The sequence below is a fragment of the Impatiens glandulifera genome, chromosome 2 (genome assembly GCF_907164915.1).
Source record: "Impatiens glandulifera chromosome 2, dImpGla2.1, whole genome shotgun sequence".
Classification (NCBI taxonomy): Eukaryota; Viridiplantae; Streptophyta; class Magnoliopsida; order Ericales; family Balsaminaceae; genus Impatiens; species Impatiens glandulifera.
This window is the reverse complement of record NC_061863.1, coordinates 4748207-4776042: the sequence shown is the minus strand read 5'-3', so window position 1 is coordinate 4776042 and position 27836 is coordinate 4748207. Positions and strand designations below refer to the sequence as shown.

General features: G+C 26.9%; 1 protein-coding gene and 1 pseudogene across 1 annotated transcript; one reads left to right on the top strand and one right to left on the bottom strand.

Annotated features, from left to right (window-relative positions):
- Positions 1 to 1629: 1629 nt before the first annotated feature.
- Positions 1630 to 5760, top strand: LOC124924193 (zinc finger MYM-type protein 1-like). Its single transcript, XM_047464262.1, has 2 exons — positions 1630 to 2307; positions 5632 to 5760. The coding sequence occupies exons 1-2, from the start codon at positions 1630 to 1632 to the stop codon at positions 5758 to 5760; spliced, it is 807 nt and encodes a 268-aa protein (XP_047320218.1).
- Positions 5761 to 9013: 3253 nt separating this feature from the next.
- On the bottom strand, positions 9014 to 9811 carry LOC124924192 (annotated as a pseudogene).
- Positions 9812 to 27836: the final 18025 nt, after the last annotated feature.

The following is a 27836-nucleotide window of genomic DNA, read 5'->3' as shown; positions in this document are numbered from 1 at the left end:
AGATTCGGTCCCCATTTTTTAAGGCTTTAAATTTTCCAAAATATTATTGATTATTTATTATAAAATATTTATTTTACCGTATAATATTATATTACTTTATATTTTTTTATATTTATTTTCTTATAATAAGTTAAACTTTATAACTTTTCTCTTCGTATTATATATAATAATATATTTATTTTCTATATATATATATAATAATATATTTATTTTCTCTATATATATAATAATATATTTATTTTCTCTCTATATTTATAATAATATATTACTTATTTTTCTCTATATTAATATAATAATTTTTCTCTCTATATATTATATTTAATATAATAATATATTAATATTTTTAAATGTTTTATTATTTTTCATCCTTAATATTAGGTTATTTTATATATATTACTAACCCTAATTATATTTATATTGTTTATATTGATATTCGTCTCTTTCCATCTCTAATAATTTAAATTTTTTATCATACATTCAAGATTCAACCTAATTTGAAAATCATCTTTGAGGTCATATTTTTTTTCATTACAGAGACATCATTCAATATATCACGAATAGTCTAATATTATAAAAGGAGGCTTCAAAATCACCAAAAGCATATCAATTATTAAGGTATATTTTTTCATTTACAACTTATTATATTAATATTTTTTTACACAATTATTATATTTATTTTAATTTTATTTAGGGGCTAGGTTAGGTTGTGACACATATTTATTTTTAGTTATTTATTGTATATAGGATATTGAATAATGGAGAGATTCTATAAACGAATTTGTAGAATCACATGACCAGCCTGAGCCTTCTCAATCAATTAATAAGCCTACTAATGAGTCTAATATTACTGATCAAATAGAAAATCAATCACGTGCTGAATTAAATTTGGATGATATTATTAGTGATCCAGGATTAAGGAAACCAATTGAGAAATTTGATATTGCTATTCGAGATCAAGCTCGAAGAGAATATGTACTTCGAGGGCCTTGTCAATTAAATGGTCATTTGTATCCAAAAACATCTTTTGGTAATCATGAAAGGAGCTTTCAAGAAAATTGGTATCAAAAATATACATGGTTAGAATATAGCATATCAAAAGATGCAGCATTTTGTTTTTGGTGTTATCTTTTCAAGCCTTTAAATAGAGAAAACGTAGATGATACCTTTATAGGAGATGGGTATAAAAATTGGAAAAGGGCATTAGAAAGATTCAATCGTCATATGGGAACTTCAAATAGTTGTCATAATGAAGCTAGAATTCAATTTGAATCATTTCAAGATCAAAGACATAGCGTGAGAAACGTTTTACGTACACATGGTCGTGATATAGAAATAAATTATCGCACTCGTTTAACGGCAATGTTAGATGTAACACGTTTTCTATTGAGGCAAGGATTACCTTTTCGAGGACACGATGAGTCAAGTAGTTCATCAAATAAAGGTAATTTTCTTGAATTGATTGATTGGTATAGTCAACGTAATGAAGAGATTTTTAAAGTTGTAAAACAAAATGCTCCCGGAAACAATCAATTGACTTCTCCAAAAATTCAAAAAGGTTTAATACATGCTTGTGCTTCACAAATCACAATTGCTATATTAAATGATATTGGAGATAAGTTCTTTTCATTGATGGTTGATGAGGCTCGGGATAGTTCGGTGAAGGAACAAATGGGAGTTGTTTTGAGATATGTGAATAAAAAAGGATGTGTGATTGAACGATTTCTTGCTGTTGTGCACGTGTCTGACACTACTGCTGAGTCTTTAAAAAAGGCTATTGATGCTTTATTTATGAAACATGGTTTGTCATTGTCTAAATTGAGAGGACAAGGATATGATGGGGCTTCAAATATGCGCGGTGAGTTCAAAGGGTTAAAATCTCTAATATTGCAAGAAAATCCACATGCGATGTATGTTCATTGTTTCTCTCATCAACTTCAATTAGTTCTTGTTGCTGTTGCTGAAGACAATATCATTGTGAGTGAACTTTTTGCATATGTCACAATGATTGTGAACACATCCGGAGCATCTTGTAAAAGAAGAGATCAACTTAGAATGCTTCAACATGAAAAGATTGTTGCTGAATTAGAAAATGGAGAAATCCTTACTGGGAGAGGGAAAAATCAAGAAACTAATTTGACAAGACCTGTGGATACTCGTTGGGGATCACATTATTTGACGTTACTTCGTTTATGTTCAATGTGGTCTTCAGTGCAAGAAGTGCTGATAAATGTAGTTAATGATGCATCATCTTCTGCGAATAGAGGTACTGCAAATGGTTTACTTAAGAAGATGAATGATTATGAATTTGTTTTTGTGTTGCATTTGATGAAAAATTTATTGGGAATTACAAATGAGTTATCACTTTGCCTACAAAGAGGAGATCAAAATATAGTTCAAGCCATGTCATTGATTGCGAGTTCAAAAAATCAATTACAAGAATTTAGAGAAAATGGATGGCATGATATTTTGGACCAAGTTAACAGTTTTTGTCAATTACACTCGATCTCAATACTTGATATGAATGATCATATGATAATTGATAGCAATGGTAGGCGGAGAGGAAAAGGGGAACTCATCACTAATCTTCATCATTATCGTGTAGAAATCTTTTGTCAGGTATAATAAAAATTATTTCTTATCTATTAATAGTTATTATTTCTTATCTATTAATAGTTATTATTTATTATTTAATGCTAGGTTGTTGACTTGATTATGCAAGAAATGAATAATCGTTTTTCAGAAGTTAATACAGAATTACTTGGCTGCATATCATGTCTTCATCCCAGAAATTCATTCTCCCAATTTGATATTCGTAAACTCATTCGTCTTGCCAAACTTTATCCCGAAGATTTCACAAGCAGTGATTATTTATTTTTGGAACAACAACTTCGGGCTTACTTATTTAATTTGCGGGATGATCCTCAATTTTCTTCAATTGAAGACTTGGGAATTCTTGCTCAGAAATTGGTTGCAACAGAAAAACATATAGTATTTCCATTGGTTTATCGATTGATAGAGTTGGCTTTAGTTTTACCAGTTGCAACTGCATCCGTTGAAAGAGTTTTTTCTGCAATGAAGACCGTGAAGACTGATTTGCGTAATCGAATGGGAGATGAATGGATGAATGATAGTTTAGTTGTATATGTTGAGAAAGATATTTTCTCAACAATTGAAAATGAGCCAATATTGCAATATTTTCAACAAATGGAGTCTCGTAGAATAAATTTGTCTTCTTTTGTACCGACTAATGGACAAGAATAATTTAGTAATTGTGTTTGTTAGTATTTTATAATTGTGTTTGTTAGTATTTTTATGTAATTACCGAGTAAAATTTTAATTAGAAAATGCATTTATTTGATCGCCAAAAAAATATTACGTTACTATGTATTTGGCCCCCCCGAGAAAATATTTCTGGGTCCGCCACTGATTGGGAAATTTGTATGAAAAGATCTATGCAAGCCCGATTAGACACTATCCAAAAAGCAACAATGAGACTTAATGCATGCATAAAACAAATTGAGAATATTCATCAAAGCGATGCTTCAAATGAAGATATTGTGAGTATTAAAATATTAATTGATATACTATTAATTATGCATTTTGTATTTAATTATTTGAACTTCACAGATGCTCAAAGGCTAAAGTGTTGTTCACGAAAGATTATAAGTTCAAAGAAGGTTGGAAGTTCGATCATGTGTGAACATTGTTACAACTTTTGAAAATTTTAAAAATTGTTCCACAAGTAGGAGGAGAAATCAATTTATCAACTATGCCTCTTCCGAGTCAGAAAATCCAATTCTAGATTCTGTTGGACAAGCATCCCCGATATCTCCTTATTTTCTCTTAACTTGGAAGATTGAACACTGATTCTCCATCTGAAAGACCTATCAGAGCTGAAAAGGAAAAATGATGATAATACATCATTGGCCATAAATGAAATGCAAGAAACAAACAAAAAATTGCTATGAAGAAATAAAAAGGGCAAATGACCATATGCAAATTCAATTAGATAAGCAAAACAAACGTGTTATGAGTTAAAAAAGATTAAGGAAGAGAACAAAACTTTAAGGCAAGATTTGAGTAAAATACAAGATCCAAATGTGTGCGCATTTATTCAGGCTCAACAAGCCTAAATTATGAAAGAAATAGCTCAAAAGTAAAAGTCAACTAGATCCTTCCACCCCGACTACATTTTCAGACTATTTCAATAATATTGGAGGAAGTGATGCTAATTACCAGATTATTAATTATTATCTATCGTTCATTTCTATTATTTGTGAGCAATTTTAACTATTGTATTATTTATGTTTTACTTTTAATTATTGTACTATTTATTATGTAACAGATAATTACTTTTATGTATTTTTTATGTTTATTTGTACAGTTTAAAATTACAAATTACAAATTTATAAAATTTAACGTAAAATATAAAATAAATTATAATATATAAAATGAATTAGATAAAATTTCAAGTATAATAAATTTAATGATTTAATTATAAATTTAAAAAACATTATAATTTTTTATCTTAAAAGTAAAAAATAAATAAGTTGAAGGATTAATTTACATATAAATAAATTAAAAGTTATTAAAAAAAACATAGTCTAAGAATCATTTTTGGAAAATGGCCAAAATGTTGAAGATGAACCGTTCATACGCATATATGCGTTTGGCCGTAGGAGAGACGGTAGAAACACATTATGCGATTTTTTTGTCTGACGGTTGGAAGAGTATAGGGCACGCGATTTTTTTGTCTGACGGTTGGAAGAGTAAAGGGCACGCAAAACCCATTATGTGTTATGTGTGCCGTTGGAGATGCCCTTAGACAATAATAAAATGTTATTATTATTTTTAAAATACTAGTATATATAAATGTTTGATAATTAATAAAAAAAAAAAGGTTGTACTTAAACTTGATAGATACCCTACATAGATTTATGTCCTTTGGTGGGCACAAGATAAATTATTTAACTAAACATGAAAACAAATAAATAAAATATTTTATCCACAAAGTTTGGTTGACAAGGCCCATGCGCCTAGGGTTGGGCCGAATAGGCTCATGCGCGTATTTGGGAAGAAAAACCCTAACATTTCCTATAAATATGTTTTTAGGTTAAGCTAAACACAAATGAGCATTCCATGCCTCTCAGGTATTGCCTCCACCTATTTCACCTTAGTGCTATTTCCCTCGTCATTTCTCAAATTTCACATGAATATGGTTGGATGTATCATGTTATCGTTGCTCGATCTAAGATGTAGTATGTTCATGATTTGTTCGGACACATCTATTCTTCTCGAGAAATTATTTAAACGTAATAGTACATATTCGAGACTACATCAAATGATAGAGGTATAATATGTTATATATCTGTTTAATTAACGTTTTTAACGATGAATTAAGAAAAAATTATTGACTATAATTTTGGAAATTTTATTTTTTACTCATTTTTATTGTTAACATTTTTTCGGTTATATATAGGCAATTCGGTGTAACTCCATATTTAGATGGAAACATTTGACTGTGGATCTTGCACTTTATGATTTACGTCAAAGAGACTATCTACTATGCACAGGAGGATGCATCCTGATAGAAGGAGTTGAGAATAAAACTTTTGACATGATCGAGAGCAGGATATTGCGAAGATGAAAGAGGAAAATAGCCGAGGAGGAAGAGACTGGCCGAGAGCAGGATATGTTGAAGAAGAGGAGGAAAATAGCGAAAGATACGGATGGGTGGTGAAGTTGAAGAAGACTCAATAAGTTATTGGAGAAAAGGAAAGACTTGACATTGTTGTTGTTCTACTAGTTCTTAATATTGATGCATGTACAAATTTTGTTTTTAATCGGTAATCTTGTATTAAAAGAATTATAAGAATAAAAAACTATTTTAAATTATGTTTGTGTTATGCTTTAAAATGTTTTTATTGTGAAAAGAATTAGGAAAAAAAAGAGAACGACTATATAAAAGAAAACATTTTTTTTTTAAAATAAGTGTGAAAATACATAATTGCATAATTTAATATATTATTATGAAAATCTTAATCAATACAACTTTAAAAATAATATTATATTTTTAAAAAATCCTTGGAAATTGAGTTAATGACTTAAGGTCTCGTTCTAATACAGTTAATGGGTTTTGTTTGGATTTTTTTCAAAATAATCCTTGATTAAACTAAGAATAAACTGGTTTTTAATTATTATTTTTATCAAATTACCCTTTAATCCTTTTATATTTTTATATTATAATTAATTTATATTAAAATAAAGTAAGAATAATTTTGATATTTAAATTAAATGGATAAAATAATTAATTATATAGTTGATATAATGGTTAAATTTTAAGATAAAAAACCTAGTTTTATCCCAAATATCAAACAAGTCCTCAAGTTTTGATTATTACATTTAAAAAAAATAAATAAATTAAAAATCAATTTGATTATACCCACTCTTATTAAACGAATCAGTTTCTTTTAAAAAAAATATCTTTATCTAATAATATAATGTAAGTCTTTTTAGTTAAAAAATATTAAAAAAACATTCACTTTTTTTAAAATCACCTTTCTTTAATATTTTTTAAATAAATTCAAACTTATTTAAATATTGTCAACTTTCGAACAACCATATTTTCTTATATCAATTTTAAAATCAAGTAAAAGCTAGATTAACATATATTATAAATTTATTGTTTTTATGAATTATTAGTTTCTTATATATTTTTTATAATATAACCTAACATTCTTTTTAAAACGGAATTACATGAATATTATATATATATATATATATTAAAAATAAATTTGATTATATTTTATATAATTTAAGTTAAAATTGTACTTAAAGATTTCGTGATATTAAATATATAGAGAAGGAATATTAGCTGAAATATTTTAAAAAAATCTCTCTTTTCACTTCATTCTCACATTTTTTTTTCTTTTTTCATTGAATAAAATTGATGACAATGTCATTTCTTTTAATTATATATGTATATAATTATTTATTACAAAATTATGTAATAATTATATTAAATATTTTCATGCATTTTCTTAAGTTAGAAGGAAACCACAAAATTATTTATTTTCATTCTATTTAAAAACTTTTAATTAAGAATCAAACTTGTTAATTTTAATCTTTTAATCTCTGAATATATACGTCATTATAGCGTAACAACTTTTTCTTTTCTTTATAAATTTTAATTTTTTTTAATGTAATATTCTATTTTTATAAAAACAACTCTCCTCTTATAATAATTTATGAATAATTTTCAAAAAATAAAAAATCATAAATAAATTTTAAATTTGACACAAGAATAAATAACACAGTCAAAAAAGATAAACAAAATTGAAATTACAAAAGAATAGATGAAGATTTAAAATTCCAAATTTTCATTTATATTATATAACAAGATCTTAAAAATAAATAAATAAATAAATCATCTAGAATTCAAATCAATCACATATATATATATATATATATATATATATATATATATATATATATATATATATATATATATATATATATATATATATATATATATATATATATATATATATATATATATATTATTTAAAAATTAATATTAGACACAACTTTTTGACTTTAAACTATTCCATTAGGTTAACAAATCAATAAATATATTAAAAACCTTTAAGAAAATCCTAAATTTTAATAACAAAAATATCAGAAGGAATCATCCTCCCCAAGAAAAAACAAATTATTACAACTTTAAATTAATGGTGTTTTTTTGCATTCTTCATTTGCAGATAGATATTGAACATTCAAATTTCAAACCTTATGTTGTACTCCTTCTTACTTAGACTATGAAACTTTCTTCTTCTACCTTGAAACTTAAAAACATCCCAAGTAACAAAAGCACACAAAAATAAGTTATGAATGTTTTCAAAATATGTTATATATAAACCAATTGATGCTTAAAGTAAAGATCTGGTACAGAAATTCACAAACAATTAAAAAGGCTAGAGAATCCAGGGACAAGATCAGTTATTTCGTATCATTTGAATAATTAAGATAAAACAAAGGAGTTTGTTACTTTTTATATTTGTCTTCTTTTTATATATTTTTTCAAATGGTACAAAGAATCCATAACAACTCTATATAGTCAAAAATCATTGAATAATGTTTAATTAAATGATGTACGTACATTAGTTCCTGTCTTAATCTTGTTTACACTATACATTAAATTGACATTATTCGAACAAGACCAACTAAATCTAGACTCTCATTTTCTTTTTATTTATAACAAATACAACATTACCCATGTCAAGAATCAAAACTTCTTGAATAAGTTTAATTTAGTTACGTAGTTAAGTTTTTAAGAATTGTTTTATATTCTCAAAAAATTTTAAGAATTTATAAATAATTTTAATTTTATTCAATTTTACAAATAAAAAAAAATGTGAATTTATATTTATAAATTAAAAATATATTTATTTAAATAAATAAAGTGTAATTGAGTGTCAATTTATTTATTCATTGTAAGTAAAGAAAATATAATGATTCTCAAAATTAAAAAATAAAATAAAAATACCTTTACAAAGTTATCAATTTCTATCCTTCTAAGTAAAGCAAATATGAATCTTCAAAATCCCATATATCTAATGTAAAATTAACTGATTTTTTTTACAAATAACTCAATTTCTATCCTGGTGCAAATATAATGATTCTCAAAATCCCAAATCACAATTTAATTATCTTTTTACAAATATCTCAATTTCTATCCACATTATTTATGCAAATATAATGATTCTCAAAATTTCAAATATCACTATTGAATTCAAAATTAATTAACCATTTTACAAATATCTCAATTTTTATCACATAATTTATGAAAATATAATAATTCTTAAAATCTCATCTCAATTTCTATCCTTATTAAATATAATCATTCTCAAAACTCAAATCACAATTTAATATCTTCATTTGTTAAAATTGTTTCTACATTTTTTTTTCTCTTTAAAAATTTCATTGTGATTAAAAATTATAACACGAAAAAACAAATTACCAAACCGAAACAACACATTCAAAATCGATCGCATTTACACATGATCATATCTCAAATTATACACATTCTACAACTATACATTAAAATCACTTTCATAGCCAGTAAACACATCCTTCATCGAGTGCATTTAATTCCACTACAAATTATCAACCAAACCACAAGAAGAACCAAACAAACACCAACATCGATAGCAATAACAATTCAAATTTCTCGACACCATTTCCTTCTACCAATTTCATTACCCGTTATCGTCCTCAAAACCTCCCCTCCTTCACAATCTCTACCGTCTCCTCTTCAACCAATCTTTCCTTATCGGGATTAATCATAGGCATTTCCATGGAAAAGGTTATAGTCTTATCCAAGGAAACAATTAACCTATGAATAATAGGTAAAAACTGCTCTTGCAAAATTAAAATTTGTCATGTTTCTTCTATAATTATTAATAGCTTTTCTAAATTTATCTGATACAGTTTCTAGAAACTTATAAACACTTGAATTACCCAGAGACTCATCTGAAATCGCGAAATAGACGAATTTGTCTCCCTTAAAAAAACTCAAATATCTTATGATTCATTGTCTGAAAACACCATTTATGAAATAGAGGTATCATCTTCTCCAAACACAATTCTACTCAATTTTCAATTTCTGAATTTCCATTACTATAAGCATACATAATCACACAATTCTACTCAATTTTCAATTTCTGAATTTCCATTACTATAAGCATACATAATCTGATCTTCCTTTACTATACAACAGTAATAGACTATATATATTCTGAATTGAATCCATCGTTTTTCAAGATCATAGGCTAAATTGAAATTGAAATTGGGATTGCTCTGTTTAAGGCAAAATTTTTAAAAAATTTTAGAAATCTAAACAGAAAGTTTACTGATCAGTAGATGGGTTCTCAACCCACTCATCACTTACCTCCTCCAGAATTACTTATTTATCCTATCACTTTTATATATTCACTTTTCTTATTTTATTTATTTTAATTATTTTATTTTATTTAATTATTAAGTTTTTTTATCATTAAATATAATTATTTAATTTTTAATAAGTTTTTTTTACTTTATTTATTTAATTAAAAATACAAAATATTCTTATTTTTATATTATAATTGTTTAAAATATATTAAATATTGAAGTGTGTCTAAATTAATAAAATATAAATATTTTATATTTTATTATATTAATTATATATATATATATATATATATATATTTAAATATATATAAAAATAATAGTTGAACAATTTAATTGTTTTTATAAATAAAATTATTTATCAAATAAATAAGATAAAGTATATTAATAATTACTCAAACATTACTTTTACTAATTATTAATATATAATATTTTAAAGATTTTATCTAATTTATTTAATAAATATTTTTATTTATAAAAAATTAAATTATTAAATTATTATTTTATAAGTATTTTAATATATATATATATAATTAATATAAGAAAATATTAAATATTTATATTTTATTAAATTAGGACACACTTCAATATTTAGTATATATATATATAATTAATATAAGAAAATATTAAATATTTATATTAAATATTTATATTTTTTTAAATTAGTACACTTCAATTTTTAATATATTTTAAATAATTATAATATAAAAAAATAATATTTTGTATTTTTAATTAAATAAATAATGTAAAAAAAAAATATATTAAAAATTAATTAATTATATTTAATGATAAAAAAACTTATTAATTAAATAAAATAAAAAAAAGTAAATATATAAAAGTGATAGAGATAAATTAGTAATGTTAGAGATAGTGAGTAGAATGGTAGAAGTGAGAATATCAAAGGGTGGAAAAAACAAAGAAGGTAATAGTTAACATTAGCCAGAAACAGAAAGGTTTCGATTTACTTAAAAAGTTCGTTGGGCCCACATGTTAAAAATATTAAGGTATTTAGTAAAATCTATTTTAATTTTAAATATAAAATGGCGTATCTTAGTGGTTCAACATACAAACTTAAATTTTATATAGTTATGGGTTCAAATTTTACCAAGAATATTTTTTTTTATTAATTTTTTAAATTTGACCTAAGTTAACAAAAAGTATATCCACTTTTTTTCTACTGAGGCTGGGACAGCCCAAACCTTGGGACCGACTCGAGGTATACGGAAGAAGAAGACGAAGTCGGATAAGACTTATTCTTGTAATTTGGTAAAAGTATTAAAGTTATTATCAGAGATTGACCGGTTCAACTTCTCTTCCCGCCGCAGTAAGTCTAGTTAAACTCCGACTCCGGCGATTCACCCCATATAATTGATATATATTTTTCTTACAAGGATCTATTCTATTTGAATTTATTTACAAAATGTTTGATATATAATGATTTTGAAAAATAATATATATATACTTTTTTTTATTTAAAACAAAGACTTAAAATGTAATATACAATAATAATAAATTTAATCTAATAGCTAAAGTTTGTCTTAACCCTCCCACTTTTAGGATTTTAATTAAATGTTTGTAATCATTTTTTTAAAAAAATAAATAAATAATAAATTTATTTATTTTTAAATATAATATATTTTTAGTACGTTGGTAAATGAATTAAAGATATGAGATTAAATAGAAAATGTTTAATTATGAATTTATGATTTTGAATTAAAAAAAAATAAGCGAGTTTGTTTGATATTGTGTTTTGGATAAAAAATTATTTAACTTAATTTTTTCAAAAACTAATTTTTATAAAGTTTAATGTTGATTCAATCTTTTAAATACATGAGATAGAAATATAGAAAAGAAAACTGTATTTTAATATTTAGATAGATAAAATTAGATCCTCTTTTTAGCGTAGAACCTCTTTGAAATTCTGGTTGGAGCATGTTATGGGGTAAGTTTCGTAGTCTAGTTAATTGGTTAAATATGTTTATGAGTTATATATTTAACTTAGAATTAGTTTTATTTTAAGGACAAATTAAATTAAAAAATAGAGTGATATGATAATTGAAGTGAAATGAGAAAAATATTGGTTTTGGGTAAAAATTTATACTAGAAAAGTAGAACTCATCAAATAGTTGAAATTTAGTTTATTTTAAAATGTTGATTAATGGTGATTTTATTTTTTTTAAAGGAATTTTTTTTTTTATTAAAATATAATGATAATTTTTTAAAAATAAATAGTATTTTAATATTTTGGTTAATAAATATAATAATATGATTAATATTAGAGAGGATAAAATGATATTTTATTATGATTTAATATTTTTTAAATATTTTTTTAGTTTAAAAAAAATATATTAACACGATAATACCTCCATTTTAAATTGGAATATATATATATATATATATATATATATATATATATATATATATATATATATATATATATATAACTAAAAACATTTGTTTTTTTAGTAAGACAACTTTCATTTAATTTATCTTAGTTATGTTTTTTAAAATATGTTATTTGAATTTTTAATTTGTTAAATTATTTTAAATATTTTTATATTTATAATATACATTTATAAAAATAATGTAAAAAATATTTTAATATTTTTTATTAATAAATTAATATATAATTGGAATGATTTAAAAAAAAAAAATTCATTACATCATTAAAAGAATAACATAAAAGTAAATAAAAAATTTTAAGTTAACACTTTAAACTATATTCTAACTCAATAAAGTAAACTAACCTATCTTTATTTTCAGATAATAATTTATAGAAAAAAAAATGTGAATAATTAAAAATGAAGATTACAAAAATTTAACACAATATCTAGAATGAAAAATAATTAAGAAGTAAATGCTAAAAAGGACAAATTTAAGAATTAGATTTACAGAATTTATCTTTAACTATTTAGACAATAATAGAATGTTATTATTATTTTTTTAAAGACTAATATATATAAAGGTTTGATAGTTAATAAAAGAATTGTTGGACTTAAACTTAATACATGTACATAGATTTTTCTTTGTTGGACTCATAATAATTTTTTTTTTAACTAAACATGAAAACCAATCAATAGAATATCTTGCCCACAAAGTTTGACAACGTTTGGGTTGTCGAGGCCCATGCGCCTAAGATTGGGCCAAACTAGAATCATGCGCGTATTGAGAAAGAAAACCCTAATGTTACGTATAAATACATGTTTAGGTTAAGCTAAACAATTGCGCATTGTACGCCTCCCAAGGTGTTGCCTCCACTTATTTCACTATCGTGCTTGTTCCCTCATAATTTCTCAAATTTTACATGGATATGGTTAGATGTATCATGGTTTCGTTGTTCGATCTAAGACATAGTCTGTTCGTGAATTGTCGAGACACATTTATTCTTTTTGAAAATTATCGAAATGTAATAGTATATATTCGAGACTACATCAAATGATAGAAGTATAACATGTTATATATCCTCTTTAATTAACGTTTAAACGATTAACTAAGATAAAATTAATAACAATAATTTTGGAAATTTTATTTTTCACTCATTTTTGTTGTTAACTTTGTTTGGTTATATATATATATAGGCAATCCGTGTAACTCCAGATTGAGAAGGGGACGTTCAGGTTCATGTATTCTATTTGCACTTTATCAAGGAGGTGCATGAGAATGCACCCAAATAGACCGTGGCCCACGATGTTCCTACATTCGGGTGTTTACAAGTTCACTCTTGGAAAGAAGAGGGAAACATAACATTTGAATCGACGAGGAGGATTCGCCGAAGAAGAAGAGGAAAATGTGAGGCTGATCTCCCTCACTTGAACAAGACTCTATAAGCTATTGGAGAGAAGAGAAATACTTTACCTTCATGCTATTATATTAGTTCTTAATATTAATATTATGTAAATTTTTTGTTTTAATTTGTAATGTTATAAGGAAAGAATTAATAAGAATAAAAAAAATTATTTAGAAACTTTGTTGTGTTATGATTTAAATTTCATGTTTTTATTATGAAAAGAATTGGAAAAAAAATGAGAAAAAATATTTTTTTTGGTTAAATTTGTGAAAATACATCATTTTATAATTTAATATATTATTATGACAATCTAAATAAATAAAATTTTAAAAATAATATTAATATTATACTATTAAAAAAATCCGACGACTTTGTTTTGTATTTAAAATAATAATAATAATAATTTAATATTATTTCATCTACTTTTTCATCAAAGAAATATATAGTATTTTAGTTAACTATTTTTTATTTTATTTTTATCATTATATATTAATATTATTTAAATCTTTTTATTTAAAAATAAATAAAAAATAATTAAATTTTTTAAATCTATCCCCCATTAATAATTTGTAAATAAACTCAAATTTATTTAAATATATATTATCAATTCCGGACAACAATATTTTTATATTTATGCAATGCATTACTCAATTTTAAAAGAAAATAAACGCTTGGGTTAGTTAGATATATATTTTTTGTATTGATGTTGAATTATAATTTTGTTTTTTTTATGAACTATTAATTTCTTATATGTTATTTAAATTAAAAACGGAATTACATGAATATTATATATATATATATATTTAAAAAAAAAAAATTGATTATATATTATATAATGTTAAAGATTTAATTAATATATAATTATTAATTACAAAATTATGTTATAATATTAAAAAATTCTTGCAATTTTTTTCTATAGGAATTAAACGTAAATTATTTAAGTGAGATAACTACACTAATAACAGACCTTAATAGACAAAAACTTTTTATGCTTAAATTATTCCATTAGCCTTCGTTTGGTTGATGGTACAAAACTATGTAAAAAAATTCTGAAATTTAATAAAAAAAATATCAAATATTTTTTTTTTTTTAATTTCAAAAAAGGAATCATCCTCCCCAAGAAAAATTACTTATTATAATTTTAAATTGGTTATTTCTTGCTTCCTTCATTTATCATAAGAAGATATTGAACATTCAATTTCAAACATTATGTTGGACTCATTCTAACTTAGACTATGAAATTTTCTTCTTCTAACCTTTACACTTACATTTGTATTTATTTTAAGCAGAGAAATTGCATGATTAATCAAATGACGTTATTCCAAAGATAGAACAAATATGTTAATCCTATCGATAATAAGATGTTAGGTTAGTCTCTCATTAATTAATTGATGTATGGTGAATCTATATTCGAGTTTAGACATATTTTTCATAAAAATTAGAAGAAAATATTTTCAAATTTTGTGGTTATTATTTTTTTTTATGAATTTTAGTAAGCCAAAATATTCACAAATTAGCTGATGTAATTTTGGACCTAATAAAATAATGTTTTGAAGAAAATTATAAAGTTTTTATTTATTTATTTATTTTTAAATGAGTTTATTTATCTCACTTTTATTTAAAAGCGTTTTTAGTAAAAACAAAAACCATTAGAAAATATTTTTTCAGTTGAGCTACCAAAATACAAAATCCTTGCACTTCAATTTTCACTTAAGAAACATTGCAACTAACAAACACACACACACACAAAGTTATTAAGGTTTTCAAAATAAGTTATATATAAAGTGAAATTTAACAAAATGACCATAAGACATCATTTGGGAAATGACCATAATAAGTATAATAAGTAGGGATGTAAATGAACCGAGCTGCTCGCGAGCTATTCGAATCTCGGCTCGACAAAAAGCTCGTTCGAGCTCGTTCGTTAGTCTTAACAAGCCGAGCTCAAGCTCGTTTAAAAGCTCAAAAATTTAAACAAGCCGAGCTTGAAATTCTCGATATTCAGCTCGTAAGCTCACGAACATGTTCGTTTATAAGCTCGCGGGCAAGTTCGTTTATAGGCTCACGAACACGTTCGATTATAATATTGTTTAAATATAATTTATAAATTATTAAAAAAAATAGTAATATATAAATATATATTATAATAAGTAATATTATTACATGCTTTATGTAATTATGTTATTGGCTAGTCTTATAGTTTTGAAGGTTTACTTTCACTAATTTGTTACTCTTATCATTTGAAAAGTATATTTATAATTATAATTTTAATGTTGCATTCATTTCATTGTTCAATTTATAAACGAGCTTTAAACGAGCTCTTAACGAGCTTTCTAAACGAGTTTTAAACGAGTCGAGCACGAACGACTCATGAGCTCAAATAAATCCATACGAGCCGGGCTCGAGCTCGATTGTAGAAGCTCGGAACGAGCTCGAGCATGATACTGTTCGGCTCGGCTCGACTCATTTACATCCCTAATAATAAGACATCATTTGGGAAATGACACAGACCTGATATGAGATTTTACAAAATTTCGATACATACATAAATACTATTTATAAATTAACAAATATATGTATATATATGATACTTTTTTTTGAATTAAGAAGAACTAGCATTACACTCCATAGTCATGACTTCCGCTTCAACTCATAATACTTATAAATAATTAAAATTTTTAATTTATATTTCAATATTAATATTCAAGCTATTACGGAATTTTTAGCAAAATTAAATGTTCAATAATGTCAAAAAATCTATAAATCTATATATATATATATATATATAATAATGCTTAAATTTAAAGTGCTCAGATTGTCGGGTCGATTTATGTAGATAATTTGGATATATATGTGAACAAAATGGATACTTGGGTCGGATCGTGGATTGACCCACTTATAAACTTGAAATGGTTAAAAATATAAATAAAAATGCTATAGGTATGTTTTGAACTTGCACCCTAAGAAAAACAAGTATACCATAACTAATAAGACTTTATATTTTAAATTCAACACAAAATTTGATGAAAGTGGAACATTCTTAATAATATAAGTTCAACTTTTTAACGAGTATATATGTATATATATAATAATAATAACAATAATAATAATAATGCTTAAATTTAAAGTGATCGGATTGTCGGATCGATACATATGGTTAATTTGGATATATATGTGAGAGAAAATGGATATTTGGGTCGGGTCATGTGTTGACCCGCTCATAAACTTAAAACGATTAAAAAAATGCTATAGGTATGTTTTGAACTTGCAATATAACAAAAATAAGTACAGCATTTTAATCAACTAAACTAATAAAACTTTATATTTTAAATTTAACACCAAATTTGATAACATGAGACATTTTTAACCATATAAGTTTAATTTTTTAACTAACTAATATATATATATATATAATACTTATATTTAGAGTGCTCGAATTACAGGGTCGAGAGGTAGTTAATTTGGATATATATGTAAGACAAAATGAATACTTAGGATCGTGAGTTGACCCTGCCCATAAACTTGAAACGGTTATAAAAAAATTTAAAATCTATATGTATGTTTAAACTTGCAACATAACAAAACAAGTACAACATTTAACTAAGTATGATTGAAATGTGGTTTGCCGAGGAATAGTAAACTAGTAACAATTGAAAATAGTTCAAAATATGAATCAAATATTTGATTAACCAAATTGTAAAATCACGAGATTATATGCCGATTGAGATTTATCGTGTGTTTTCCTTATGATAAGAGATGTGTGAAACTGTGATTAAGATGTGTGTTTTGTCAACCTATTAAAGATAGGTAACAAAGGAACGTAAAATCACAAAATAAAAGGTAGATTGAGATTAATGATTAATTTATATATCTAAAACTCTCATAGAGATTTTGAAGATATAATAGTACATGATTGATGATTCCATCCACATTCATATACACTCTCTCTTTCTTAATTATTATTTCACATTCATATACACTTTCTCTTTCTTAATTATTATTTAAATTTTTATCTCTGATTATATCTCTTTTCTAATTAATTAATTTTTTATATATATTTATTATATTATTTTTCATAATTAATTCATAATCTTTTTAATCACTCATATATATATATATATATATATATATATATATATATATATATATATATATATATATATATATATATATATATATATATATATATATATATATATATATATATATATATATATATATAAAATTAGGAAGATAATATATACGATAATTAAAAAATTATTATGAAAAAAATGATCTCTCATAGTTAATTTTATATAAATATTTTCTTCTTTTATTATATATATATATATATAAAGTTTAACATATAGTTTTTTTTTCTTTTTTCTTTTTTTAGTTAAGAAAATTATGATAAGATATTATATATATAAATATTTATATATAAAAATAAATAAATAAATATGGAGTATTATATCATTATTATATATTATTAAATAAATTAGGAAAGAGATTTTTTTATTTAGAATAATATATATATATATATTATATATTAGAATAAATGAAAAGATAATTTTTTTTATTAATAAATTTATAAAATATATTGAAAAAAAATTAGAATAAAAAATTTAATTATTTTTATTATATATATATTAAAAAAGATTTTAAAGACAACAATTTTTTATAATCATAAATAATAATATTATATATATTTTTTATAATATATTATATATAATAATAGTTTTAATATATAAAATATATAATTATTTAAAATTTCATTTACAAAATATATATTTATACATAAAACTATAAAATTATTTTAAAATTTGTAGTTAGTCTAGTGGTTAAAGTATTTACCATGGTTCAGATCCATTCGAATCCCTTTAAAAGGGAGTATTATATGTGGGTGCGAATTTAACTTTAAACATAATGTATAATAGAATAAGTGAGAAACACTCACGCTAACAGTTGTAGATGAAGCGTAAGCGAGAATTTCAGTTTAAGTAACACATGCATTGATGTGAAAACCTAAGGGTTCATCCACGAAGGTAATTCGGGGCCTAAATAAGGACAAGGTGAGTCAATGACTAAAATTATGCCAAAAGGCGTAATCGAATGTTCAATGTTTAAGAATGTATCTTTAAAAACTGCAAGGTTCATCAACGATGGGTGAGTCAAAGCCTAAAATCATGCTAAAATGCGTTATCGAATAGAAGCAAGAATGTTGGCTTAAGTAACACAAACATTAGTATGAAAATCTAAGGGTTCATCCACAGAGGTTGAGTTAGGGCCTATAAAATGCCGAAAGGTGTAGTTGAATTTTTAAGAATGTATCATTGAAGACCGCAATGTTTGTCCACTAAGGGTGAGTTAGTGCCTAAAATAAAATGTGTAATAAAATGTTTAAGCATGTCATCCTTGAAGATAATGTATGGTGGAATTTGAGAATGGTAAGAGGTTCATCCATGAATGGTGAGTTAGAGTCTAAGATAATGCCAAAAGTCTTAGTCAAATGTATGTTAAAAGACATAATGTTTAAGAATGTCATCCTTGAAAATAATGTATGGTGGGAATTGAGAATGGTGAACGGTTCATCCATGGAGGGTGAGTTAGAGTCTAAGATCATTTCGGAAGGCATAGTCAAATGTTTAAGGATGTATCATTTAACACCGCAAGTTTCGTCCACGAAGGGTGAGTTATAGAGCCTAAAATAAAATGCGTAATAAAAAATGTTTAAGAATGTCATCCTTGAAGATAATGTATGGTGGGAATTGAAAATAGTAAGAGATTCATCCTCGAAGGGTGAGTCATGGACCTAAAACAATGTTGAAAGGCGTAGTCGAATGTATCTTTAAAGACCGCAAGGTTCATCTACAGAGGGTGAGTTAGGGCCTAAGATAATGCTGAAAGGCGTAGAAATGTTTAAGAATGTATCATTGAAGTTCGCAAGGTTCGTCCACAAAAGATGATTCAAGGCCTAAAATCATGTCAAAAGATATAATTGAATGTTTAAGAATGTCATACTTGAAAAGATAATATATGGTGGGAATTGAGAATGATGAGGAAATCAAATATTTAAGATAATGTATATTGTGAGAATTGAGAATGTAGAGGAATAATAATATGCATCATTGAAGGATAATATCTTGTTTTATTTGTGGGGTGTCAATTTTAGAGATTAATAATGTTTTTTTCTTTTTAGTATTAAAATTATTAATTATATATATATAAGCACTAAAAATCTACACACAATTTATAAAATTAAAATAATTATTTTGATTTATTTTTGAATAAATAAAACCAAAATAATTAACCCCATGGCTAAAATCTAATTAAAACAATTAATTAAGTTAATCATTGTGATAATTATAACTTAATTAATTTAGGAAATGGTCAAAATAATAAAAATAAAATTATCTGGGATAAATGTTTTACTCATTTATCTTAAAATAATTTTAGAAAAAAAATCAGAAATTAAAATAAATAATTTAGGATGAAATGAGGTACCCATTTCATCTCCTAAAACTATTTATTTAACCCTAAAAATATACAAAAATAAATAAATAAAATAAATTGGTAAAATATTGGCCATATTTATTTTAATATTTTGTGTATTCAAAAAGATAAAAATTAAAATCAAAAGGTGAAAGAAAATCAATTTTAAACAAACTCTTAAGGTTTTAAAATTAAATTAAATATGTAATCAGGTGTAGCCGAAAATAGAAGAAAAAGTTTGCAACATGAGTTGCGTCCATTGGATGGACATTGAATTCTCATCCAACGCCCAAGAGCAACCCGCATAGCCTGTTTTAGTGGAAGTAGAGCGCGCCTGGGCCGTAGAGGAACAGCTAACGTGGACGTTAACTTCGTCCATGTTGGGTTATTTTGATTGGGCTCCCAACTAGGGATGGCAATGGGTACCCGTATACCCGATACCCGTGGGTACCCGATGATCGGGTTCGGGTATTTTAAATCGGGTTCGGGGTCGGGGTCGGGGATGGGGAGTAAAAAATGGTACCCGATCGGGTTCGGGGTCGGGGATGGGGAGTGTTGGAAACCCAAACCCGATACCCGATACCCGAATATATTAATATTAATATATATATATATATATATATATATATTAATAAAATTTAAGTGACTTATCAAATTCCACCTTATAACTTGTAACTACTAACCATCATTAAATAAATATATTAATTATTTTATCATTACTAACATCACGCTTAACATCATTTCCTAGATCACGCTTAACATCATTTCCTAGATCCATGTTTAACAAGTTAACATCATTTCATTCATTTGTAAATTGTAATAAGTGTTTCTCTCTCATAGTATGTATGTTCGTTGTTCATTCTTGATTCAACCTTTCTTCAAGTCTTCAACTTCTATCTTCTTCCACCTTCTTCTAGTTTTATGCAAGTAAGTAATATTTTTATTTAATAAAGTTATGTTTGTTCTTCAACTTTTACAACCTTATATTTATTTATTTATTAACTTAATCTTCAATCTTTATTTTGTAGCTTCTTCTTCCGTTTTAACAGCAACAAAGTTGATTTTTTCTATAAATTCTAGAATTCAACACATAGTAGGTAAGTAATGCTTCTATTATTTATAGATTTTTTTGTTTAATATGTTGATTTATAGATTTTTTTGTTTAATATGTAGAATTAATAGATATTTTCAGATTATATATATATATATATATATATATATATATATATATATATATATATATATATATATATATGCTTAATAAGTGGAATAACTTATATATATGCGAGAATAGATTTAGACATACTTTCATAGTTTCATTATATATGTAATATGCCTATAAGTTATTTGACTCAGATTAAATAAACCACATCAAACATTATAAAAATTTATCCAAATCATGTAATGTAGATGGATTTTCACAACTCACAAATTAGGGTTTCACAAACTAGGTTGGTAAATTATAATAGAATATTAATATTATTAAATACTTTTTATGAAATAATATATAATTTAATAAAGTAATACAATAAATAAAATTATTTTTTGTAAAGGAAAAAATAAAGGGTCAAAGAGTTTTTTGTAAGGAATATTAAAAGTTCCTTATATTTAGTTCAATATATTAGTTAAAAAATAAAAGAGTTTTTTAAATATTATGTTTAACTATATTTAGGGAATAATAGTTCAATATATTAATATCTATTTTTTGTATATGTTAATGTTGATTGTTTTTCTTTTGATTTTGTAGGTTGTAATTTACATGTGTTGAAGAAATGTATTCAAGAAGGATGCTTTTTGTGAGAAAACTAATTTGATGATTTTTGAAGTTTTTGTGTTTAATTAAGATTTATGTTCTATCACTTTTAAGTTTTTTTCAGTATTTTTGTAGTATGGATGAATTTATATTATGTGTGGATGATTTTATTGTCTATTGTTTAAGGATATAATATTTATTAATAGTTTTAGGTTAATTATATTTTGTAGTAACCTATTATATTTAATTTATATAATTTTAGTTAATTAAATATAATTTTTTAATATTTCATATCGGGTAATGGGGTACCCGTCGGGGATCGGGTACCCGATGAATCGGGGATGGGGATATAAATAGAGATACCCGTCGGGTTCGGGGTCGGGGTCGGGTAGTAATTTGAAATTCGGGTTCGGGGATGGGTACTTCACTACCCGGCGGATTGGGTACCCGTTGCCATCCCTACTCCCAACTATGAAATAAAAAGCCCAGTACGTTTAAGAAGTCTAGAAGCTAGAAGCCTAGAAGTTTAGAAGCCCAAAAGTCCAGAAGCTCAAGAGTCCTTTTATATTAAATAGGGGCAAGGTTGTCTTATTAGAAAAAGACTTTTGAGGTGGCCATGTTCTACTATAAAAGGTTGAGAAAGTGGCTTATTAAAATATATCTGAAATTAATCTAGCATACACTTGATTTGTAGAGAGATAGTGAGATCTCTTTTTTGTTTAGCTCTTATCTTCATTTGTTCTGTGTTTAACATTTGATTATAGTGAAGCTTCTTTTGGACAAAAGTCCCGTAGTTTTTACTCCTTGATTTGAGGAGGTTTTCCACGTTAAATTCTTGGTGTTCTTGTTTCATTTATATTTCCTTTTATGTTTGTTGTTTCTCGCAAATCAAGTGGGGAATAGTTTATTATCACAAATTTGGTAATTATTCCGCTTTATTCCCAACATAGTGTTATCAGAGCGTGGTTATAAGCGTATTTATTTTTTGATTGGTTTATGGAGATTAACACAAACATAATGATTTTGTTGAATGGTTCAAACTATCATATCTAGAAGGGTAAAATGAAAGATCTTCTATTTGTGAAGTCTTTGCATTTACCTATTTTTGGTAGTGAAAACCTATCTCCAAATCTGATGAGGAATGGGCTTTTGAGAATGAACAAGTATGTGGTTTCATTCGACAATTTGTTGAAGAGAATGTTTATAACCACATACAACATGAGACAAATGCACCTACTTTGTGGGGTAAGCTTGAGAATTTGTATGCTTCAAAGACAAGAAGTAACAAATTATTTTTGCTCCAAAAGATTATTCATTTGAGATATAGTGATAGTGCTTCTATGGCTGATCACTTGAATGAGTTTCAGGGTGTTCTTGATCAGATGTCAAGAATAGGTATAAACTTTGAAGACGATGTTCAAGGGCTTTGGTTATTGACTACTCTGCCTGATTCATGGGAGACTTTTAAAGTTTCTCTTTGTAACTCTGTTTCTAATGGTGCAGTGACATTGGAGATGGCCAAAAGTGGTGTCTTAAATGAAGAATTGAGACGAAAATCTCAAGGCTCTTCATCACAGTCAAATGTGTTTGTTGCTGAAAATCGGGGAAGACAGGATAGTAGAGGCAAGAAAGATAAGCCGAGACATAAGGGTCGGAACAAGTCTAAGTCAAAATACAAGTCAACTGAATGTTACCATTGTGGCAAAAGTGGACACATGAAGAAGAACTGTTATAAGCTCAAATATGAAGCGAACGGATCTAAGCAAAAGAAAGATGATTCTGAAGATCGCGTCTCAGCAACTACTTATGATCTCTTCACTGTTCACGACGAGAATACAATTAACCTTGTATGCGATGAGTCAATTTGGGTGTTTGACACAGGAGCTGCCATACATGTTACGCCAAAGAAAGATTACTTTAAATCTTATACTTTTGTTAATTTTGGAGTATTGAAGATGGGTAATAATGCCGTAAGTAAGGTTATTGGTATTGGAGATGTTTGCCTAGAATCTAGCAATGGGTCGAAGTTGCTGCTTAAATATGTTCAACATGCTCCAGACATGAGGTTGAATTTGATTTCAACTGGAAAGCTTGATGATGATGGTTTCTCAAGCTCTTTTGGTTCCGGAAAATGGAAACTTTTGAAAGGTAACCTCGTTGTAGCTTGAGGAGATAAGTTTTCAAATTTATATTTCATGCAATCTTTAATAAATAAAGATAATGTGAATGTTGTACGAAGTAAAGAAGCTTCAAAGTTATGGCACCGGAGACTTGGTCACATTAGTGAAAAGGGGTTGAATTTGCTAGTTAAGCAAAATGCTATTCTGGGTTTGAGTGAGACAGATTTGGAGAATTGTTCTCATTGTCTTGTGGGAAAGCAAACTCGAGTATCGTTCAAGCATAATCCTCCCTCAAGAAAGTTAGATCTCTTAGAGTTGGTGCATTCAGACGTTTGTGGACCTTTAAAGGTACGAACTAATAGTGGTGCTCTTTACTTTGTAACATTTATTGATGATCATTCTAGGAAGCTTTGGATTTATGTTTTGAAAACTAAAGATGAAGTTTCAAACATGTTTAAGGAATTTCATGCTCTTGTTGAAAGAGAGACTGGAAAGAAGATCAAGTGCATTCGTAGTGATAATTGTGGTGAGTATTGTGGTCCATTTGATGCATACTGCAAACAATATGGGATCAGACACCAGAAGACACCTCCAAAGACTCCTGAATTGAATGGCCTTGCAGAAAGGATGAACAGGACAATTGTTGAGAGGATTAGGTGTTTGCTTTCAGAAACAAAGTTGCCCCCAACATTTTGGGGTGAAGCATTGCACACGGTGGTACATGTTATTAATTTGAGTCCTAAAGTCGCTTTGGACGGTGAAGTTCCAAATAAGGTATGGACAAATAAACATGTTTCTTATGATCACCTACGAGTATTTGGATGCAGATGCTTTGTTCACATTCCAAAGGATGAAAGATCAAAGTTGGATGTGAAAAGCCGTGAGTGCATCTTCTTGGGTTATGGCCAAGATGAGTTCGGCTACAGAATGTATGATCCAATTGCAAAGAAGCTTTTCAGAAGTCGTGACGTTATCTTCTTTGAAGATGACACTATTGAGAAAAGTGATCAGGCTAAAGACGATGAGTTGAAGGGAAAAGGTGAGTCGATAAATTTAGATAAAGTTCATTTATCCGATTCACCTATTTCAATAGAAAATCGGGTGCAAGAGGATGATGCTGAGGGTGAACATGACGTTCACATGGAGAATGATAGTAGCGAGCAAGGTGAATTACCTACAATTCCACTTAGACGATCTATGAGAGATCGACAGCCTTCAACAAGATATTCTCCTGATGAATATACGTTGGTGACAGATGGGGGAGCCAGAGTCATATGAAGAGGCTAAAGATAACAAAGAATGGGTTGATGCTATGAAAGATGAGATGAAATCCTTACATGACAATCATACATTTGAGTTGGTAGAATTACCAAAAGGAAAGAAAGCTTTGAAAAATAAGTGGGTGTATAGACTGAAGCAAGATGAGCATACTTCAGCTCCACGACACAAAGCTCGTTTAGTTGTACAAGGGTTTAGTCAAAGAAAGGGTATTGATTTTGATTAAATTTTTTCTCCTGTTGTTAAAATGACTTCAATAAGAGTTGTCTTGAGTTTGGTAGCTAGTCTTGATTTTAAAGTTGAACAAATGGACGTGAAGACGACTTTTCTTCACGGTGAATTAGAAGAAGAGATTTACATGAATCAACCTGATGGGTTTAAGGTCAAAGGTAAAGAGAATTATGTTTGCAGATTGAAGAAAAGCTTGTATGGCTTAAAACAAGCTCCTCGCCACTGGTACAAGAAGTTTGAGTTGTTCATGAAGGAACACGGCTATAAGAAGACTACTTCCGACCATTGTGTATTTGTGCAAAAATTATCTCCTAATGCATTTATTATTCTCTTACTTTATGTTGATGACATGCTTATTGTTGGTCAAAGTGCTGTGAGAATTAATAGGTTGAAATAAGACTTAGGGGAGTCCTTTGCGATGAAGGATCTTGGACCAGTGAACCAGATTCTTAGAATTAGAATCAGTCGTGATAGAAAGACAAAGAAATTATGGTTGTCGCAAGAACGATATATTGAAAAAGTGCTGCAGAGATTCAATATGGAGAATGCCAATAGTGTTTACACACCTCTTGCAACACATTTTAAATTGAGTTCGAAACTTTGTCCTTCTAACGATGATGAGAAAGAAGATATGAAGAATATTCCTTATGGTTCTGCTGTTGAAAGTCTTATGTATGCCATGGTTAGCACAAGACTAGATATTTCTCATGTCGTTGACACTATGAGTAGGTTCCTTTCCAATCCAGGAAAAGAACATTGAGAAGCTGTCAAATGGATATTGAGATATCTTCGAGGTACATCAAGTTTGAGACTTTGCCTTGGGAATGAGAGTCCAGATTTAGTTGGTTATACTGACTCTGATATATGGTAGGTGATGTTGATTCGAGAAAATCTACTTCTAGTTATTTGATTAATTTTGTAGGGGGAGTTGTTGCTTGGCAATCCAGACTTCAAAAATGTGTTGTGTTGTCAACCGCTGAAGCTGAACTTATTGCAGCAACTGAAGCTTGTAAAGAATTAATTTGGGTTAAGAAATTATTATTTGAACTTGGTTTTGTGCATGATAAATACGTGCTTTATTGTGATAGTCAAAGTGCAATTTACCTTGCTAAAAACTCAACATTTCACTCTAGATCGAAGCACATTGATGTGAGGTATCATTAGATACGTGATGTTCTAGATGAAAAGTTGTTGGTTTTAGAGAAAGTGCATACAGATGATAATGACGCTGATATGCTGACCAAAGCACTACCAAAAGGCAAGTTCGAGTTTTGTTGTTCAACTGCGGGTTTGACAACAACCCTTCCATAGTTGTGATGGGGGAGTTTGTTAGGTTATTTTGATTGGGCTCCCAACTATGAAATAAAAAGCCCATTACGTTTAAGAAGTCCAAAAGCTAGAAGCCCAGAAGTCCAGAAGCTCAAGAGTCCTTTTGTATTAAATAGGTGCAAGGTTGTCTTATTGGAAAAAGACTTTTGAGATGTCCATGTTCTACTATAAGAGGTTGAGGAAGTGGCTTATCAAAATATATTTGAAAGTCATGTAGCATACACTTGTAGAGAGATAGTGAGATCTCTTCTTTGTTTAGCTCTTATCTTCATTTGTTTCGTGTTTAACATTTGATTATAGTGAAGCTTCTTTTAGACAAAAGTCCCGTGGTTTTTACTCCTTGATTTGAGGAGGTTTTCCACGTTAAATTCTTGGTGTTCTTGTTTCATTTATATTTCCTTGTATGTTTATTGTTTCTCACTCCTAAAGATCCAATCAAGTGGAGAATAGTTTATTATCACAAGTTTGGTGATTATTCCGCTTTATTCCCAACAGTCCATCCAAACACTTACATACGTTAACAGAACGATTCGCGAACGCTGGACGCGCACAAACCATATCGTTTTGGTCTCCGATCTTCTTCTTCATCACAACGCCGAGTAGATATAGATAAAGATCCGTCTTCGATTTCTCCAACTTGGAACTCAACCGTTAGTCAACCATTTTGGCTGATTTAAATATTGAAATGATCACCCAACTACAATGATCATTTCTCCCTATCAAAATAGGGATGATTCATCCTTATTCAACAAGTGGACTCAAGAACATCCAAAACACTATTAATGGCTTTTGGCTGATTCAGGTCACTAGAAGCCTCCATTCACTCAGGGCAACTATAAATAGACCCCTGAGTTTTCCCAATCCAATGAATCAACTCTCCCCCTTCAAATAAAATTAATAATCATCCATTAAAGCTAGAAGC

Coding starts and splice junctions, on each gene's coding strand:
- LOC124924193 (XM_047464262.1), top strand. CDS start 1,630: ATGGTTGATGAGGCTCGGGATAGTTCGGTGAAGGAACAAATGGGAGTT. Junction 2,308..5,631: donor AGATGAATGATTATGAATTT/GTTTTTGTGTTG, acceptor GATCGAGAGCAG/GATATTGCGAAGATGAAAGA.